This window comes from Microtus pennsylvanicus, chromosome 2 (assembly GCF_037038515.1).
Source record: "Microtus pennsylvanicus isolate mMicPen1 chromosome 2, mMicPen1.hap1, whole genome shotgun sequence".
In the NCBI taxonomy this organism is placed as follows: Eukaryota; Metazoa; Chordata; class Mammalia; order Rodentia; family Cricetidae; genus Microtus; species Microtus pennsylvanicus.
In genome coordinates this window covers 67,805,558-67,825,426 of record NC_134580.1, presented here as the reverse complement: position 1 = coordinate 67,825,426, position 19,869 = coordinate 67,805,558, and the positions used below count along the sequence as shown (strand labels likewise).

Sequence of the window (19,869 nt, the reverse complement as noted above, 5' to 3'; positions counted from 1 at the left end):
CAACAGTCTTGAGGTAGGGGCAGAAAGATCTTTTCAGGTGAAGTCAGCTTGGGGTACATAATGAGACCCTGTTTCAACAAACAAAAAGTTTATTCCAATTCTAGTTGCTATAGATCAGGGCACATGTACTAGAAAAAGCTAAAACAGAAACAAAATTCCTTAAAAAAGCCTATAGTACATTCACATTTTCCGTCAAATCTAAATGTTCTTTGTCTATTTTTTTTTGTTTTTGTTTTCTTAAGACAGGGTCTCTATCTGTAGCCCAAGCGGTATTGGAACTCATTATGTAAACCAGGCTGGTCTCAAACTCAAAGAGATTTGCCTACCTGTGCCTTCCAAGTGTTGGGATTAAAGGTATGCATTACTATCCCTGGCTGCCAAACCTAAATTTTGAGAAATCATTTCATATATTTCTTAAAATTTTCCCATTTTTCCCATCTACTTTGTGTGCACATGTGCCACAGCACACACACAGAGGTCAGAGACAACTTTCAGGAAATGGTTTTTCCTTCCACTATGTGGGCTCCGGGGACTGAACTCAGGTTCAGGATTGGCAGTAAGTGTTCTTACCACTAATAAGCCATCTTGCCTTTTCCTCTCTCACTTTTTAAAATGTCAATATTATATAAAGATTTATATTTTGCCTGCACGTACGTATATCACTTGTGTGCATTAGAAAGGGATGTCAGATGCCCTGGAATTGGAGTTACACTGATCATGAGCCACCGTGTATAGCCTGGGAATTTAACTTGGCTCCTTTACAATGATAACAAGTATTCTTAACCATCTCTCCAGCACCTTAAATTACAAAGCAAACATTTGTTGCCAGATGTGGTGACAAGTTTCAGCACTCAGGAGGTAGAGGTAGGTGGATTTTTGTGAGTTCATGGCTAGCCTGATCTATAATAGTGAGTTCAAGGTCAGCTGGGGTGAGATCCAGTCTCAAAAACCACAAACCAAACAAAAAAGCAAATAGGCAGGGTGGCTCATACTTCCAGCACTCAGGAAGCAGAGGCAGGGACGTGCTGTGAGTTTAAGGTCAGTCTGGTCTACACGGTGCATTCTAGGCTAGTCATAGCTACATAGGGAAATCCTGTCTTACAACAAATGTAGACATGCGAGACATGTAATAGAGAAGATGCCTGCAATTCCAACACTGGGATGCTAATGCACCAGGATAGCAAGTTCAAAGCCAACCTCAAACCCAAATGTGGTGGCACACGCCTTTAATTCCAGCACTTGAGAGGCAGAGGCAGGTGGATCTCTGTGAGTTTGAGGCCAACCTGGTCTACAGAACTAGTTCTAGGACAGTCAGGGCTACACGGAGAAACCCTGTCTTGAAAAAACCAAATAAACACTGAAGACCCAGCAGTTAGGATTACTGTCTGCTCTTTCAGAGGCTCCAGCCACACACACATACATATAGGTGGAATACCAATGCACATAAAGTAAATATAAATAAGTCATTAAAGAAAAAAAAAAGAAAAGAAAAAAAGGGGGATATCATCAGAATTAAGCCAATTCTCTCAATACCTTCATCTTCTATTTTGAGAGAATAAATTCCTATTACTAACAAACTAAGGTGGAATTGGTCATAGCTCAGTGAAACTGGGCTAGCATGTCAGACTCTGAATTTGATTGCTAGTATCTCACACATACATGTAAACTTTAATTAGATGTCTATTTGGGTTTTTAAAAACTTTCAAAAAATGTATCTTTATGTTTTTATCTGATAAATTAGTAATAAGGCAACGACAGCAGCATGTTACCAACTACAGAATGTGACAGGTGCATGATTGTTCACTAGGTCAATCTTTCCTTAAACTTTATTATGTATGGATATTTTGCCTGCATGTAGGTCTGTGCTGTAACTCCAGGTCCAGGGGGAGCTGGTACCTCAGACCTCTGTGTGCACCTCTGAGGCAGGGCAATACAAGCACAAGCCACAGCATGCACACTCCCAATGAATAAGCAAAATTGGCCAAAATAACCTGTCGGAGACTCAAAAGCACAGTAACTAATGACGCGCACTCCTAGTCAATCACAAAACGCCAGTTTCAAAAGAACCAGCCAAGAAATGTTCCTGCTTCCTATGGCAGCTTTATTTCCCTAACCCCATAAAAACTTCTGACCCTTCTACAATAAAGAACTTTAACGTAGAAAAATAAAAATGCATCACTAATTCCTAAAGACATCTGCACTGGGGCAGACAAATTTTAATGCTTTCTTCTTACTTCCCTGCACTAATTAACAAAGTACAAATCCTGGCCGATCCTGACACACAAATCGTGTTCTTTAACATTCCTACAAGACTCTGCCTCCTGTACCACAGTCAGATGGAAGGCAGGTGTCCTCCTGGCACTAGTCTGTTCACCACTCCAATGTCGTTTACCTTCTGCACTTCTCCTGTAACCAGGTAACACCGTCCCAGCATAAATCGACAGGATCCAACATTGACTTGACACCAGGGATTCAACAGCTGAATATAATCCTAAAAGGTATAAAAATAAAAGAACTTTCTGCTCAGAAAATAAGCAGCACTTAAGAACTGTAAGTTCTAACTTCTTCAGAGTTAGCACTTAAGAACTCTCGATTCTAACTTCTTCAGAGGAAAGCGAGTGCTCAGTAGAAGGCTTTATTTCTGAAATACCCAGAGATTAAAAATGAATCCAATTATTACTTTTTATATAAAGCTAGACACCATGGGGTAGTGACACATGCCTATAATCACAACTAATCCAAGTCAGGGACAGGAAGATCACTTGCAGTCAAGAGTACGAGGCCAAGCTGGGCGGTGGTGGTTCATGGCTTTAATCCTAGCACTTGGGAGGCCGAGGCAAATGGATCTCTGTGAGTTCAAGTCAGCCTGGTCTGCAAGAGCTAGTTCTAAAACAGCTAAGGCCATTACACAGAGAAACCCTGTCTTGAAAAAGCAAAAGAGTATGAGAGCTGCCTGGGTACCACAGTGGGACTCCTTTCACTCCAACTTCTGGTCGAGTCCAGAAACACAGTAGTAATTTCATACACTTCATGTCTAAGTAATCTCACAATTTTTGGTGCTCTCTCATTCCGTGAGTACAGTAGAATAAAGGATTTATATGTAAATAGTTTGTTTCATTATAAAGAGAACCTAGTAAGAATTGAAAAGTTTTCTTTTTGGATTTGAAGATAATTTTGTTTTGGTTTAAAAGAAAAATTCTGGGGCAGGCAGCTGCCTAGAGGAGGAACATGGAAAGACAAAGAGAAAGCCATGCTGTCTGAGGTAAGCTGGCACGGAGGCCAACTATGGAAGGAGGAAAGCTTTGGAGAAAAAGCGATGTCCAAATGTTAGGGAAACATGCTTTGAAGATTTAGGGGCAAAAGCATATTTTTCAAGTAGTTCAGAAAAGTAAGGAGACTTAGGCTACATGGCTATGGCTCTGTGAACTACTGTTTACAGAAAAGAATTAAAACCAAAATGACCAGAGACATGGCTCAATGGTTAAGAACACTTGTTGCTCTTGTAGAGGACCTGTGTTCAGTTCCAACCACCCCCATGGTAGCTCAACAACTATCTGTTAACTCTAGTTTGAGGGAGAGTCAATGCCTTCTGATGTCCACGAGCATCAGACAAGCACATGCTATAGAGACGTGCAGGGATGTAGAGGGCATAAAAGGCCTTGTGCACAAAGACAAGCACTGGAGAAGCAAGAAAAGTTAAACGCAAAGCTCATCTCTTTAGTGGACTAGATGTTTATCTGTTCTTCCTGGAATACTGGGGATGGATATAGTTTAATAACCTCGTGATCTTATTCTGTCTGATGAGCTACCCTGTATCTTCCAGAATTTATGTTTTACTATCCTAGACCCTTTCCCCTTAAAACCTTATTCATTACTTCTAGGCCATAAAACTCATTCTTGTGAGAGATGTCATTTGTTCTTTATAACAGCCTAAGTGACTTCTATGTTATCTTCGGGCCAGGCTAAATCCTGACTCCCACGGGGATTCTGTTTGCTTTAGTCATTTTCCTAGAGTCCACGGATATAGCTCAGTGGCAGAGCTTTTCTTTTTCTTCGTTTGCTTTTGAGATAAGGTCTCACTTTGTAGCTCTGGGTGGTCTGCAAGTCACTATGTAGTTCAGGCTGGCCTCAAACTCACAGAGATTCACCTGCCTCTGCCTCCTAGTGCTGGGATTAAAGTGATGTGCCCCTAGGCTCTGCAGTAGAGTGCTTTCTTAACATACGCAAAGTAGTGGGTGAGAGAGAGAGAATATGAATTCATGACCACTGGAACATGTCTTGGCATAATCAAAGTTAATTTTTGTAGTTCTTGCTATCAGTATAATTAAAATGCAGTTAACATTCACAGATAAATAATCTATAATCTATCAATGACCGACTTTTTAAGAATGGTAAGAAATCTTCAACAAAACTCACCTGTAATTGTACATACTGGCAATTTCCCATCAAACATTCTAGAAAGAGACAACCAGGATTGCTAGGCCATCTAATCACTGTATTAAGGAATTCCCCTTGTTTGAGTGAAACTCAAAATATACATATTAATGGGCATCAAACTCAGAAGAGTCAATGAAATAGTTTAAAAAGAAAAACTAGAAAAGCCCTAGGGCTTGAGGTATAGCTATGTCTTAAAACACTTGTCTAGGATGTGCTGCCCTGGATTTGATCCCCAGCACCGAGAAAGAGAAGAAAATGTTATTATGTGGGCAGAATAAATGCTGTAGGGACAATTTAGACTTGTCACCTGGCTTTCAAGCAAAAGGATACAAAAGCTGCAACAAATAACTGGTAATTGCAGTAATCATTTCAGGCCAGTTCAATCCAGTTTGACTCAAAGGGGCTTTTGGTTGAGAGAAGAGATGAGATATAATATGTTTTCTTGCAACTTCGTGGAAGAATAACTCCATAATTGTTTGAGGACTGGACGCTTAAAAAAAAAAAAGACTTGTAATTATAATATCAACTTTTAATCAGGATCATATTACTTCATTTTATGCCAGCAACAAAGGGCAGTGATCATTTTAAAACAGGCAATGCAATTTCAGTAACAGCGGCTTGCAAACTGTGTCATGCTGCACAAATGCAATGGAAAAGCCATGTAAGGAATTTCATGATCTCACTATAGTTAAGCAATTTGTCTAGAAACCTTTTAAAATATAGTCCCAAATAGCCCATATTTTAGCACAAACAAACCCTCTACAACAGTACTGAAGCATGAGGGAGAGCCTTAAATATTGTTGATTGAGATTACAAAACCACTTAGTAAATTTAGAACTCAGGAAAATTTTAAGATGATTTTGTTGAATTAATCATCGGAGTATCAAAACACAATGGACAAAACAGCAATAAAAGAAATACTAAAGGCGCCAGCGGTGGTAGTGCACATCTATAATCCAAGCACTAGGGAGGCAGAGGCAGGTGGATCTCTGCGTTCAGGCTAGAGTGAGCTCCAGGGCAGCCGGGCTACATAGAGAAACCCTGTCCTGAAAAACCAAAAACCATAAAAAACAAAAGAAAAGAAAAGAAAAAAAACACTAAAGGCAAGAGCATGATTCTCAGCACGGTTTCTCTTGCTATCTCCCTAATAGTGTTTGTGCCACACACACAGCTACAACAGCCCTCATTTACATCTGGTCTGAGACCACTAGATGCCGTGCCATAACCACAGGTCTCGGGCCACAAGTTGCTCATGCATAAAAGCAAAGAACAGCCAATCAAATTCCCAGCAAAATTCTTCAAAGACCTCGAAAGAACGGTAATCAACTACATTTAGAAAAGCAAAAACCCAGGATAGCCAAAACATCCTGTACAATAAAAGAACTTCTGGAGGCATCACAATCCCTGACTTCAAACTCTACTACAAAGCTACAGTACTGAAAACAACCCGGTATTAGCAGAGGAACAGACAGGAGGACCAATGGAACCGAACAGAAGTCCCGGATATCAACCCACACACCTTCCAACACCTGATATTTGATGAAGAAGCAAACAATATCAAATGGAAAGCATATTTAACAAGTGGTGCTGGCATAATTGGATATCAACATGTAGAAGAATGAAAATAGACCCTTATCTATCACCATGCACAAAACTCAAGTCCAAATGGATCAAAGACCTCAATATAAAGCTAGCCACACTGAACCTCATAGAAGAGAAAGTGGGAAGTACACTTGAACGCATTGGCACAGGAGACCACTTCTTAAACATAACCCCAGCAGCACAGACACTGAGAGAAACAATTAATAAATGGGATCTCCTGAAACTGAAAAGCTTCTGTAAAGCAAAGGACATGGTCAACATGACAAAATGACAGCCTACAGAATGGGAAAAGATCTTCACTGACCCCACATCAGACAGAGGTCTGATCTCCAAAATATACAAAGAACTCAAGAAATTGGATACCAAAAGATCACATAATCCAATAAAAAAAAATGGAGTACAGACCTAAACAGAGAACTCTCAACAGAGGAATCTAAAATGGCTGAAAGACACTTAAGGAAATGTTCAACATCCTTAGTCATCAGAGAAATGCAAATCAAAACAACTCTGAGATTTCATCTTATACCTGTAAGAATGGCCAAGCTCAAAAACACTCATGACAACTTATGCTGGAGAGGTTGTGAGGAAAAGGGAACACTTCTGCATTGCTGGTGGGAATGCAAGTTGGTACAAACCCTTTGGATGTCAGTGTGGCGATTTCTCAGAAAATTAGGAAACAGCCTTCCTCAAGACCCAGTAATAACACTTTTGGGTATATATTCAAAGGATGCTCAATCATGCCACAAGGACATAGTGTTCAACTATGTTCATAGCAGCTTTGTTTGTCACAGCCAGAAACTGAAAACAACCTAAATGCCCCTTGATCAAAGAATGGATAAGAAAAATGTGGTACACTTACACAATGAAGTACTACACAGAAGAAAAAAATAACGAAATCTTGAATTTTGCAGGAAAATGGATGGAGCTAGAAAACATTTTGAGTGAGGTAACCCAGACACAGAGAGACAATTATCACATGTACTCACTCATAGGTGGTTTTTAAACATAAAGCAAAGAAAGCCAGCCTACAAACCACAATCCCAGAGAGAACTTAAACAACAATGAGGATACTAAGAGAGACTTACATAGATCTAATTTACATGGGAAGTAGAAAGTATAAAAAGACAAGATCTCCTGAGTAAATTGGGAGCATGGGGACCTTGTGGGGAGGATTGAAGGGGGAAGAGAGAGGTAGGGAGGGAAGCAGAGAAAAATGTAGAGCTCAATAAATATCAATAAATAGAGAAAAATTAGAAAAAAAGAGAGAAAAAAGCAAAGAACAAGTCCATTTCTACAACAAAAGAACATTTTAAAAATGTACAATAAACACCCAAATTAAAAGTAAATATATAGTCTACTCCTTACCCAATTTATTTGCCATTAAGGCACCAGAATCAGTTAATTTCAGTACTGACAAATGTTGCAGATTAGATTCCCTATGAGAAAAGAGAAAAACTAATAAATACTGTTAAACATTATATCTCTACATTTATTTTACATTGCTGATTAAATTAATAGTCAAGTGGTAGTGGCACACACCTTAAATCCCCATACTCAGGAGGCAGAGACAGGCGGATCTCTGTGAGTTTGAGGCCAGCCTGGTCTACAAGAGCTAGTTCCAGGACAGGTAGGACACAGAGAAACCCTGTCTCCAAAAACCAAACCAAAAAAACAAAAGTAAAAACAAACAAAAAATAAAAACAAAAAACCCACCAAGACCAAAAAAAACATCCACTAAAAGCTTAAAAATATATTATTTAAGGACTGTTCAAAGAGTCATTTGTGAGACAAAGCTCATAGACTAACGGCAGTATTAACTGTCAATTTGGCAGAAATCTAGTCATCTGGGAGGCAAGCACTCAAGCATACCCGTGAAGGATCATCTATGCGATCCCCAGAGAATGTCTGAGGGATTTTCTGAAGTGTGTAGTTGATGCGGGAAGACCATTCCCTAGGCAGCGAGTCCTAGACTGTATGTTGTGGAGAAAGGGTACTAATGCGTGTTCACTGTGCTCTGCCCTGCTTCCTAAATGCATGTGACCAGCTGCTACACGCACCTGCAGCCATAGAGGCCTTCACCCTTCAACTGTGAGCTGAGACATGTTTGTCAGCTGTTTTATCAGAGCAACAGGGAAAGGAACAGGAAAACACTGTAACCACTGGATTTTTCTTTCTTTGCATATAAAGTTCAGTCCAATTCCAACAACCACTTTGTGTATGGTTTAACTCTTCCTGTTTCACCTTATTTTGCCATCAATAAAACTTTTCTCCATATTATACAGTGTATGTATGCATAAGTATATACATATATACGCATATATATATATATATATACAAATAACATTACTTTCTGAAAAATTACCCTCAACCATTAAAAAATGGAGCATATAAAAATGTTAATTATAGACAGTAGTGATCCGCCATGTGGGTGCTGGGCATTGAACCCCTGTCCTCTGAAGAGCAGCTGATGTTTTTAAACACTCAGCCATCTCTCAAGCCTTAGCTTCTCTCTCTCTCTTTTTTTTTTTTTATTTTCAAGACAGGATTTCTTCGTAGCTTTTGGTTCCTGTCCTGGAACTAGCTCTTCTAGACCAGGCTGGCCTTGAACTCACAGAGATCCGCCTGCCTCTGCTTCCCGAGTGCTGGGATTAAAAGTGTGCGCCACCACCACCCGGCCAGCTTCTGATTCTTAAAGACAAATTGTTTCTGCAATAAATGCTTTAAAAAGTCCCGTAGTTCAATTCCCAGCACCACAGCAAACAAACAAGCCCCTCAACCTATTTTAAACATGTCTTTATTCTAAAATACAATGAAATAAAAGATAACGCCACTCACAGTGTGTCAACTGGAACATCAGTTGCCAAGCACTGACTTGCCCACTTAATGAGGTAGTAGGACAAGAGCAGGGGAGCTGTGCGATGCAGCAAGTCTTGCTGAGCCTGAAAGAGCTGACCAGCTCCCAAGATCACCTAGAACAGAAAAGCTGTTAGGAGGGTAGGTCCTGAGCTCAGGAAAGGTGAACAGAGTGCAGTTACAGGAGCAGCGCTGTGAAGGAAGTCACACGCTGCACTGTTGGGCAGCAGCTGCCAAAGCCCTGCGCTGACCAGTAAGAGTCAAAACAGACAGATATACTGACCAGTAAGAGTCAAAACAGACAGATATACTGACCAGTAATAGTCAAAACAGACACATATACTAAACAGTAATAGTCAAAACAGACAGATATACTGACCAGTAATAGTCAAAACAGACAGATATACTGAACAGTAATAGTCAAAACAGACACATATACTGAACAGTAATAGTCAAAACAGACAAATATACTAAACAGTAATAGTCAAAACAGACAGATATACTGAACAGTAATAGTCAAAACAGACAGATATACTGAACAGTAATAGTCAAAACAGACAGATATACTGAACAAGTAATAGTCAAAACAGACAAATATACTGACCAGTAATAGTCAAAACAGACAGATATACTGAACAAGTAATAGTCAAAACAGACAGATATACTGAACAGTAATAGTCAAAACAGACAGATATACTGAACAGTAATAGTCAAAACAGACAAATATACTGAACAGCAAGCCAGTTTCATTCTTTTCCTTTTGGCTTTTTTTTTGGTGACAGGCTTCTCTTCACAACCTTGTCACCTGGTGTCTGTAGAGCCAAGCAGTGTTTATATGAATACAGTTATTTTGGGTAAAGCTAGCCGGTGGCTGGGAGCCAGGCGGCAGGTACGCGGCCCGCAGCTCCTTCAACACACCCAGAGTAGAAAGCACTAAATATAAAGAAGTCTCCAGCTCTCCTAGGTTTGACAGTTTACAAGTTTTTCCACAAGTAGTACTTACTGCATCTCCTAGTCTTGTTAAAAGCTGCTGTAAGATCAATAGGTCCCGGCAGATCAGGAAACGAGTGTTGGCAATTTTATACACACCTCTGCACACAATATAGCCTGCTGTGCTACTACCACAGAGCTGGTAGAGATTCATTCGAACATTCAAAGGCTGAGCTGAAACATAAAAAGTGGAGTTAAAGGGTGGTAAGATAGCGCAACAGGTAGAGAAATTGCTGAGTTCATTCCCAGGGACCCACATAGCAGGAAAAAGCTGACTGCCCACAAGTTCTGTCTTCTGACCTCTGCATGTGCACCAGGGCATACGTTTGCATGCACATACACAAAATAAATGTAAAATACAATTAAAAAAAATGAAATTAATACATCATTTAAAGTTTTATTATTACTATTTTTAAAACTATGCATATGTGTGTCTATCTCTATGTGGGTATGTGCACATGAGTGCAGGTGTCCACAGACCAGAGACTCAGATCCCCTAGAACTGGCTTCAAGTTACCCGATGTGGGTGTTGGGAGGTGAACTCAGTTCTTCTAGAACAGTACATGCTCTTAACCACTAAGCCATCCCTCCAGCCCCCATATCACTGTTTTCTGTAAAGCACACTTGTTGTTTTGCTGTTTACCTGGATCAAATCCCTTTTCCATCTCTACTTCTGTCTCATAATCCATTTCCCGTATAAGAAGTCCAATGGCATGGACAGGGTTTCTGATCTCTTGCAGCTTACTACAAATGTCTTCCATCACATTTTCTCTACACAACAATTAGAAAATTCCTATTATTATTGATAACATTTTAGACAGGTTATATGTGTGCTTCCCACAGTAAAGTAGTGGAGACAGTCATTCTGGCACAAGATAATCAAGAGCCTACATAAAACTACCTTCAATTGGGGAATGAACACAAGAGAAAAATGTATATTTTTAGAATATCCAGTTCAACCAAAAAAAAAAAAGAGAGAGAGAGAGAGAGAGAGAGAGAGAGAGAGAGAGAGAGAGAGAGAAAGAAAGAGATAGAGAGAGAGAGAGAGAAACTGGGCAACTGGGCAGTGGTGGCGCACACCTTTAATCCCAGCACTCGGGAGGAAAAGACAGGCAGATCTCTGTGAGTTCGGGGTCAGCCTGGTCTACAGAGCGAGTTTCAGGACAGGCTCCAAAACTACACAGAGAAAGCCTGTCTTAAACAAAAAAAAAAAATCAAAACAAAATAAAACAAACAAACAAAAAAGCCCAAAAAAAGAATATCCAGTTCAATTGAGGTAACAGAAGTATATATTGAGTTTGTTTGCCCCTATAACATATAAAACGGGTGCTGTGATGTAATTTAGTGGTAGAGCACTTGCCTAGAATGCACAAGGCAGGTTACTCCCCAGCACTACACACACAAAAAGAAAGACCTATGTAGACTCAAGAACAATCACTTTAACATTAAACTAAGATTTTTCATATACTTGACTACCTATTAAAAAATCTGTGATAATAAATACTGCTAAATTCCATTAGGAAATGCACTTTACCCTAAATTCTCCTTACACATCAATAGTGATCAAATCTTCCAAAATGTGCTCTGCAGCCTTTTCTGGAGACTGTAAGTTATAACAACTGGTTTCCATCAAAACTGCCATATCCATGGTAACTGACTCTCCAATCATCCGGAGGCATTTTATAAGACATATGACATCCCGAGCCACATCTGCATCTAGGAGTAAGAGAATGTTAACACTGATGTCTGAAGCCATGACAGTCTATATATATAATATAGTATAGTATATTTTATAATATATTATAACATAGGCAGAACAATTATTATTACCATCAGATATGGTTGTCTCATCCTCTGTCAAAAGGTGCTCATCAGGCAGGAGATACAAATGATCTACTAAGGAAGATGGCGCCAGGAAAGACAGATATCCCTGAACGTAGAAAGCCTTCAATTATTATTGTTTTAATAATTCAAAAAGAAGCCCATGTAAAATAACTCATAATCTATAATGTATCATATAAACAACAAATCATATTGTACATAATATTTATTAACAATTCCATGTCATATTTTAAAAATTGGAAGTGACTAGGGAATGTAACTTAGTGGTAGATGGCTTACCTAATTCATGCAGGCCTCATGCCTAAGTCTCAGCAAAGCCAGAATGATAGAGCAAGCTAAGTTTCCATTTTTACATGTGTGTCTGTGTATTTGTATGTATGTGTTTGGTTGACTGGGGTGCATGGGTGTGTCTACAGGATAACCTTGGCTCTCGTTCTCAGGAATGCAGTCCATCTCCTTTGAGACAGGCTTCTCACTGGCCTGAAAATCATAAATTAGGCTAGAATGACTGACTAGCAAGCCCCCTGTGAGAGGGGATATATGCTGAAATATTTACAGATATCAAGGCATCAGTGTTTCAGGAGGAAAAAAAAAAGGGGGGGGGGAGAAGATAAAGAGGAAGAAGGAAGAGGAGGAGAAAAAAGAAGGAAGGAAGGAAGGAAGAAAGGCAGGCAGGCAAAGCAAGCAGAAGCAAAGGGGTTGGGATATAGTTCAGTGGCATTATGTATGCTTGTTAGCATGAATGGGCTTGGATTCAATCCCTACCAATAAAATCAACCCATCTACCAACAAACCAACCAATCCACCCACCAAAATGGAAGCTAATAAGTGATGCGTATGGGTGACGAATATACAGAAATTGTTGTGTTGTCACTATTTGTTGTTGTTGTGTTATCATTATCATCTTGTTTGGTTGTTGAAGCAGGGTCTCACTCCAGCTTCTTCAGCTGGAGCTTATGGTGTGTTCCCATTTACTCTTCTAGATGATAGGATTTACAAGCACGAGCCATCACATTATTTTCATAACTATTATTTTAAATTTGTAAGACCATCAATATAAAAGTAAACAAGATACCAATAATGATGCAGAAGATTAAGTTCAAATGAATTACAGATTTAGGTAAGTGATTAAAAAACATAAAGTCCTAAAAATGGCACCATGTACCACAGTAACATTTAGAAGACTCATTGAACTATGCAGAGGTGTTCTGAATGCTCCAGTTTGCTTACTTTCTTCAGAAGGCACACCATGTTTGTGAGAGGATTCAAATGTAGAGCAAGAGGGTGAGAGAGGGCTTCCTGATACTGGAGACAGCAGGCATAGAACTTGCACCAGAATTCCTGTTGCAAAGTACGAAATTCATCCTGGGAGAATTCATATTCTGTTACACTTCCTTGGAGCTGACAAAGAAAGAAAAATTAACTTTCTGGGGTTTTCTCTACAAATATTTCTTATGCATTAAATCCCACGAGATATGTAAATACATATCAAATTCTCTAATGATAAGGATTGAGCCTTATCTTTCTACTATTATGATAAAAATGATAGAGTCTGACAGTTCTATCAGACAGACAACATTGTTAATCCTACCCTTACCCATATCTCACCTCATTTTCAACAGCTAAAGTAATTTCTTTTTTAAGTTCACTCCATGAAAGATCCAAGTTTCTCTCAGTTCCCCTGCAGAAAATCTAAAGTTAAAAGAAATTATTTCAGAATACCATACAATATCCAAATTGAAGGAAGTCTCACCTAGAAGGCACTAAGGCAATATTCAATTGCACAGCAATATCAGTTTCCTCCTCTTCCCCCTCCTCCTCTAATATTGCAAAAACAATTCCTAACAGAATAGCAATTGAAGTTTAATCCAGAATAATCTTTAGAAATCTATGAGTTTGAAAGAATCATAACGATGTACATCATTAAAAAAAAATCAATTAAAATAAAAATAACTAGCCTGACAGTAGTGGCGCACACCTTTAATCCCAGCACTTGGGAGGAAGAGGCAGGCGGATCGCTGTGAGTTTGAGTCCTTTACAAAGTGAGTCCCAGAACAGCTAGGGCTATTACAGAGAAACCCTGTCTCAAAAAAAAACAAAACCAAAACAAAACAATCAAAATGACTATTGCCTATTTGGAAAGAAAGGTGTACGCGATGTCAAAGACCCACAGCCTAAGATAGAAAACTTGACTAGTAATGATGGTGATCACTCTACTAGGAAAGATTCTTCTCACAGGAATTAATAAATGCATTAATTATGCTTTTGTATCTTAACTGTATACTATATACTATGAGAAGTATTTTCACACACCTAATTATTATTGCTGGGTGTGGTGGTACATGCCTTTAAAGCCTAGCACTCAGAGGCACAGGCAGGCAAATCTATGAGTTTGAGGCCAGCCTGGTCTACACAGGGAGTTGTAGGATAGTCAGGGCTCCACAAAGAAACCCTGTCTCGAAAAACTAACCAACCAACCAAAAGAAAAAAAAAAAGCCCAAAGTCAAACAAACAAACAAAAATCCACCAAACAAAACCAAACACAAAACAGCCCAACTAGTTATTATAAACAATGAAGAAGTGGTGAAGAGAAGAAACGAGACTATTTTATTCAGAAGTGATCATATCATTGTGTAGTTTTATCAGAGAGAATGTATCTATACTGAAGTAAAGCCAAGGGCCTGGAAACTGTCACTCTGTAATTCTAGCACTTCAGAGACTGAGGCAGGACAATCAAAGTTCAAGACCAACCTGGGCTACATGGAGAGTATGAGTTTAGTCTAAGCTATACAGTCAGACTGTCTTAAAACCCATAGAACCCTAGCTATTGGGAGGTGGAGGCAGAAGGATCAGAAGTTCAAAGTCTTCCTCAAAAACAACACCAACAAATTACAAGGAAAAACCACGTTTTGTAAAAATAGAAAACACCTTTTAAGTCATGACTAAAAATAAAATGTAATTCTGAGGCAGTTTCACTATACAATACAGACAGGCTGCCTCTCATTCATGATCCTCCTTTGTCTTGGGACTGTATATTCACCTGGCTTGAAGCTAAAATATTTTGAGTATTCTATACTCTGAACCCTGAACTTGAACACTCACTGTACTAAAATAAGGGTACAAACCACATAGAATCAATTGTAACTAACTTAAAAACCAACCTTTAAAACTCTGTCAAGTCTGAAGATTATGGCAGTTTATGCCAGTTTCTTTTTGCAATTGTGTTGACACACAATCTGGACTTTGACATGCTCCCTCAGTTACTGGGAAAATGTTTCTTACTCCTACATCTCAGTCACAAGTCTTATTTTGTGAAAATAATTTTAAAACAAAGTACAATAGTATTTACAAGAGACTATATGTATATATATACTCAGGAACAGTTTCAAGTATTAAAACATTAGCTATTTGCTTGCTTACCTGTAAAGCTTTAGATAAAGCTGCATTTATGAATCGTCCTGGTGTAAAAAGGCTCCGCAAATACATTTCCTATTAGAACATTAAAACAAAAGCTGTATCATTCTGAAAAGGATGACACTGGGAAAAATACACAGCAAGTTGGTCACACTGACTCCAATGTGTGAATCTCTACTATGATGAACTGTACTTGAGCAGAAGCTGTACTGCAGTTACATATTTTCAGCGTAAGTGAAGACTGCAATGCTTCTGGGGTCTCAATGATAGGCTATTCTGAATGGTATGTATTCTTACAGCACTCTACTGGGTACACTGGAAAACAAGTTGTCAGCTGTCAGTCTTAAATGCCAAGGGTGGACCCAGACTGCTGCTGCTGTGCATTGGTAAAAGAGCAGTTAAAAGTCCATTTCCACAGGACTCACACATAGGTACTGTAAATAACAGAAAACTCTCACACACAAATAGACTATAATAGAAAACTTCCATGCTGCCTCATTATTTTGATAAGGCTCATGAGCTAGATTTGCTTCTAAGCATCCTGACTGACCTTCATTACTGAGTTCTTTCTTCTGATGAGCTGCTGTTTCTTTTTATTTTTATGTGCACTGATGTTTTATCTGCATATATGTCTGTGTGAGGGTGCCAGATCATTTGGAACTGGAGTTACAGATGGCTGTGAGCTGCCTGCCATGTTAGTGCTAGGAACTGAACCCAGGTCCTCTGGAGGAGCAGACGTCTCTCCAGCCCATCTGTTGAGCAATAATGAACACAATGGAACAAAAGCCTACTAATAGTTAATATGAGACTTTGGCTTTAAACAAAACCCTAAACCCAGTATTTGTTAACTGAAATAATCAATCACCATTACTAATAAACTCTACGGATTCACATTTCAGATACTTAAACTGGGGTTTCTGAAATGCATGTCCTCATCATTTCAGTCCACAATCATTAAGCTCATTTAACACTAAGGCATCAACTAAAAACTTCTTTCATTCATCCTGAAGATATATCCTTTAAAAATGAGGACATTGGCCTATTATGTTTTATTGCTTTACCTTTTCAAATTTTCTTCATTGCATATATCTTTATAAACTTTAAATCCCCTGATGCTGGGAATTGAACCCAGGTCTGGTGCATGTAATCGGTCAGTAAACTATACTCGTCAAAATTTATCTGAATTCCACAAAATATTTAAACGGATACAAATACTAACTATTATAATTGATATTACATTGATACTATATATTATATTGATATTATATTGATACTTATATGTATCATTATCATGCTACACTTCACAGGTGTGCATAATTACTACACTCATTAAAATGTTCGGAGATAGCCAGGCAGTGGTGGTGCAGCCTTTAGTTCCAGCATTTGAGAGTTCAAGGTCAGCCTGGTCTACAGACTGAGTTACAGGACAACCAAGGTGACAGAGACCCTGTCAAAACAACAACAAACAAACAAACAACAAAGGTTTAGGGCTGGAGAGATGGCTCACTTGTTGCTCTTGTAGAGGACCCAGCTTTGGTTCCTAGTACCCACATAGCAGCTGACCACAGTTGTGGAATATTATTTTAAGATGCTTTACATTCATATATGCTGTGAAATATTTGTTTAATGATGCAAAGATGTGCTGCATTCTTCTACACTGCATTTGTTTAACTCTGTGAAGCTGTGTTACTCTGCCTGCCTTTAACAGCTGATTGGTCTAATAAAGAGCTGAATGATCAATAGCTAGGCAGTAGAGAGATAGGTGGGGCTGGTAGGCAGAGAGAATAAATTGAAGAGAGAAGAGACGAAAGAAAGGAGAGGTGGACACCAGTGGCCAGCCACCCATGGAGTAAGAAGGAAAGAGAGGTATACAGAATAGAGAAAGGTTAAAAGCCCAGAAGCAAAAGATTAAAGGGATAAAGTTAAGAAAAGCTGGCTAGAAACAAGCCAAGCTAAGGCTGGGTGTTCATAAGTAAGAATAAGTCTCTGTGTATTTATTTGGGGGATGGGTGGTAGGTCCCCAAAGAACAAAGAGTTTTAAAAAAAAAAATCAACCAATCAATCATCCATCCATAACTCTAGTTCAGGAATCTAGAACTCTGTGGGCACCACACCAGGCAAGCACAGGGTGCACATACACACAGACAAACAAAATTCTCATATATATCAAATAAAATAATCTAAAGAAGAAAATTAAAAATTCTCAGCCATTGAAATGGGTCAGCAGTTAACAATGTAAAGGCACTTGCCAGCAAGCCTGATGATCTCAGTTTGAACATTGGGTCCCATATGATGGAAGGAGAGAAATGATTACAGAAAGTTGTCTTCTGACCTCCCTATCTGCAATGGTGCATATGTGTCATGCTAGCCCAGAACATTCTATTCTGGACAGTGAACACATTAGGAATTAACACACCACTCAGGCTAGGCACACAGAATGTAGGCCCTATCGGGGAAGAGGTACTAACTAAGAACAAAAACAGCAAGGAAGAAGCAGAATAAAGAGATGAAGTCCTGCTGGGTGGTGGTGGGGCACGCCTTTAATCCCACCACTCGGGTCGCAGAGGCAGGCCGATCTTTGTGAGCGCAAGGCCAGACTGGTTAACAAGAGCTAGTTCCAGGACAGGCTCCAAAGCTACAGAGAAACCCCATCTCGAAAAACCAAGAGATGAAGTCCTGAAAGCACCATGCCAGCCCTGTCTGAAAGCAGACGCTGAACATCTCAACCACATAAGCCAGTGCATTGCCTTCTCATTTCAGTCTGTTCAAATTATCTGACAGTAACAGTTTACAGACTTACTCTGGGGTCTTGGTCATCTCTGATGACAATTTCTTCTTCTGGCAGAGGCTGCATAAAAACTGGATTCCACTGACCTGCAACATTGCTATAAGAAAAAAATTGAAAACTTTACCAAACCATAGCAATATACTTTGGCAGTATCTGAGTAGGGGGCCTCATCAGTGAACCCCTGTTCAATCATTACTTCATTCTGTTACTAAGTACAGTTCTTATGTGTTCTTACTACCTGTGTGTGTGTGTGCACGAGCAGGTGCACAGATGTGCATGTCTTTGCGGAGGTCAGAGTTCAGTGCCAAATATATTTCTCAATTGTTCTCCATGTGTTTTCAGTTATTGATAATGATGATGTGGTGAAAGCATGTGCACTGGGGCCACAGTAGATACGCAGAGGTCAAAGGACCTTTCTAGTCTCCTCTCTTTTCATCAGGAGTTCTGGGATTGTGTGGCTCCCACAGCAAGCACTTTATTTACCAAGATGCCTCACTAGCCCTGACCTTATTATTTTGAGACAGGGCTCCCAATGAATCCACAGGTCACCGATTTAGCTAGACTAACCTGGCCAGTAAGCTTTGCCTTACAAGCATGGGCTTGTAAGTGTGCACTGCTATGACTGGTTTGCTGTTTACAGGGGTGCTGAGGATCCAAACTCAGGTCTTCATGAATAAACAGTAGAAACTGCCAACTGAGCCATCTCTCTGCCCCAGTGTTCTATCTTAAACAGGCAACACCCTCAATTTAAAATCTGAAATATAAATCTAAAAATAGCTGATCTTTACTAGATTATTACTATATATGACACAAGGTACTGTTCTAAAAACTACTCATGGATGTCCTACAATCTCCTTGAAGGATGTATTACATCTAATTTGTAGCTGAGGAAGTAAGTCTTAAGACTTACTAATAAATCGCATAGCCAGGCTCGCAATCCCAAATCCAGAGTCTATGCCCTTTAGTTTAAGACATGGTTTTATTCTGTAGCCCTATCAGGCTTCAATTCAATCTCTCGATTCTCTTGCTTTCACGTACTCCAGGCTGGCCCTAAACTCACTCTGTAACTGAAGATGATCTTTAATTTCTAATCCTCCTGCCTCTCCTTCCAGAGTGCTGGAATTACAAGCACACAAGACCATGCATAGTCTTGGAGGTGCTAGGTTTTGAGTCTGAGGAAGACACAATATTCACTAAGTCACATTCTGAATCCTGAAGTTAATTTTCTCATGAGCAAAACAGTTTCCCGCTTAAGACAGTTCCAAAGAACCACACTAGTTCATTTTACCCCTGATCTTATCTTAAGGAAATTGAGAATAAAAAGGAATTTCAATGTCTTTGCTAAGTTGTGGGTATAAGAAACATGGTATTAGCAGTAAGCTTCCAGATTAGAAGTATTTGGGGTACATAACTAGTCACCTAAGAAATATGGTATTTTATCTTAGCCCAACCCTACGTGTATTTATTTGTTCTAAAATCAAAAGGTAAAAAAACAAAAAAGGTGGCACTTTAGAAAATTTTCAAGATCAGAATCCTTCAAATTAAATTACATGGTTCTAGACGAAAAAGTCTCATCTCAGTGTGGCTGTGCCTATGGTTAAGCAAAAAGACAAAAGTTAAATAGTCCATACTGTTCAAAGTTGATATATTTGACAATTGTCTGGTTCTCAGCATCGTGCCACAGGGCCCAGATATCCGTTGAGGTTAAGGCAAAATCAACCAGTGTTTCCTAGAAATAAATGGGGGAAAATAAGAAAGAGAAAAGAGCAGGGACTAAGTTTGTATTGACAATAGAGAAAAATATATAAAAGCACAACATGGCACATGAACTTAATAAATCCCAACTTAAACTTTTTGTTTCTATATGTGAAGAGGGGCTGGAGAGAGAGCTCTGGTTCAGAGTGCTGGCTGCTTTCCCAGAAGACTGTGGCTCAATTCCTAGT

At 39.3% G+C, this 19,869-nt stretch overlaps 1 protein-coding gene across 1 annotated transcript in view; it reads right to left on the bottom strand.

The window, feature by feature from the left end:
* Nup160 (nucleoporin 160) overlaps positions 1–19,869 on the bottom strand; it is a 53,172-nt gene that overhangs the window by 20,171 nt on the left and 13,132 nt on the right. Inside the window, exons 9-22 of the mRNA XM_075961258.1 lie at positions 19,558–19,655; positions 17,939–18,023; positions 15,145–15,213; positions 13,333–13,416; positions 12,955–13,125; positions 11,713–11,812; positions 11,433–11,598; positions 10,526–10,653; positions 9,896–10,056; positions 8,875–9,008; positions 7,405–7,475; positions 4,768–4,927; positions 4,417–4,486; positions 2,393–2,491 (exon numbers count right to left, since the gene is read on the bottom strand). Coding sequence (XP_075817373.1) covers positions 2,393–2,491; positions 4,417–4,486; positions 4,768–4,927; positions 7,405–7,475; positions 8,875–9,008; positions 9,896–10,056; positions 10,526–10,653; positions 11,433–11,598; positions 11,713–11,812; positions 12,955–13,125; positions 13,333–13,416; positions 15,145–15,213; positions 17,939–18,023; positions 19,558–19,655 — 1,596 coding nt within the window. The remainder of the gene's footprint in view (positions 1–2,392; positions 2,492–4,416; positions 4,487–4,767; positions 4,928–7,404; positions 7,476–8,874; positions 9,009–9,895; positions 10,057–10,525; positions 10,654–11,432; positions 11,599–11,712; positions 11,813–12,954; positions 13,126–13,332; positions 13,417–15,144; positions 15,214–17,938; positions 18,024–19,557; positions 19,656–19,869) is intronic.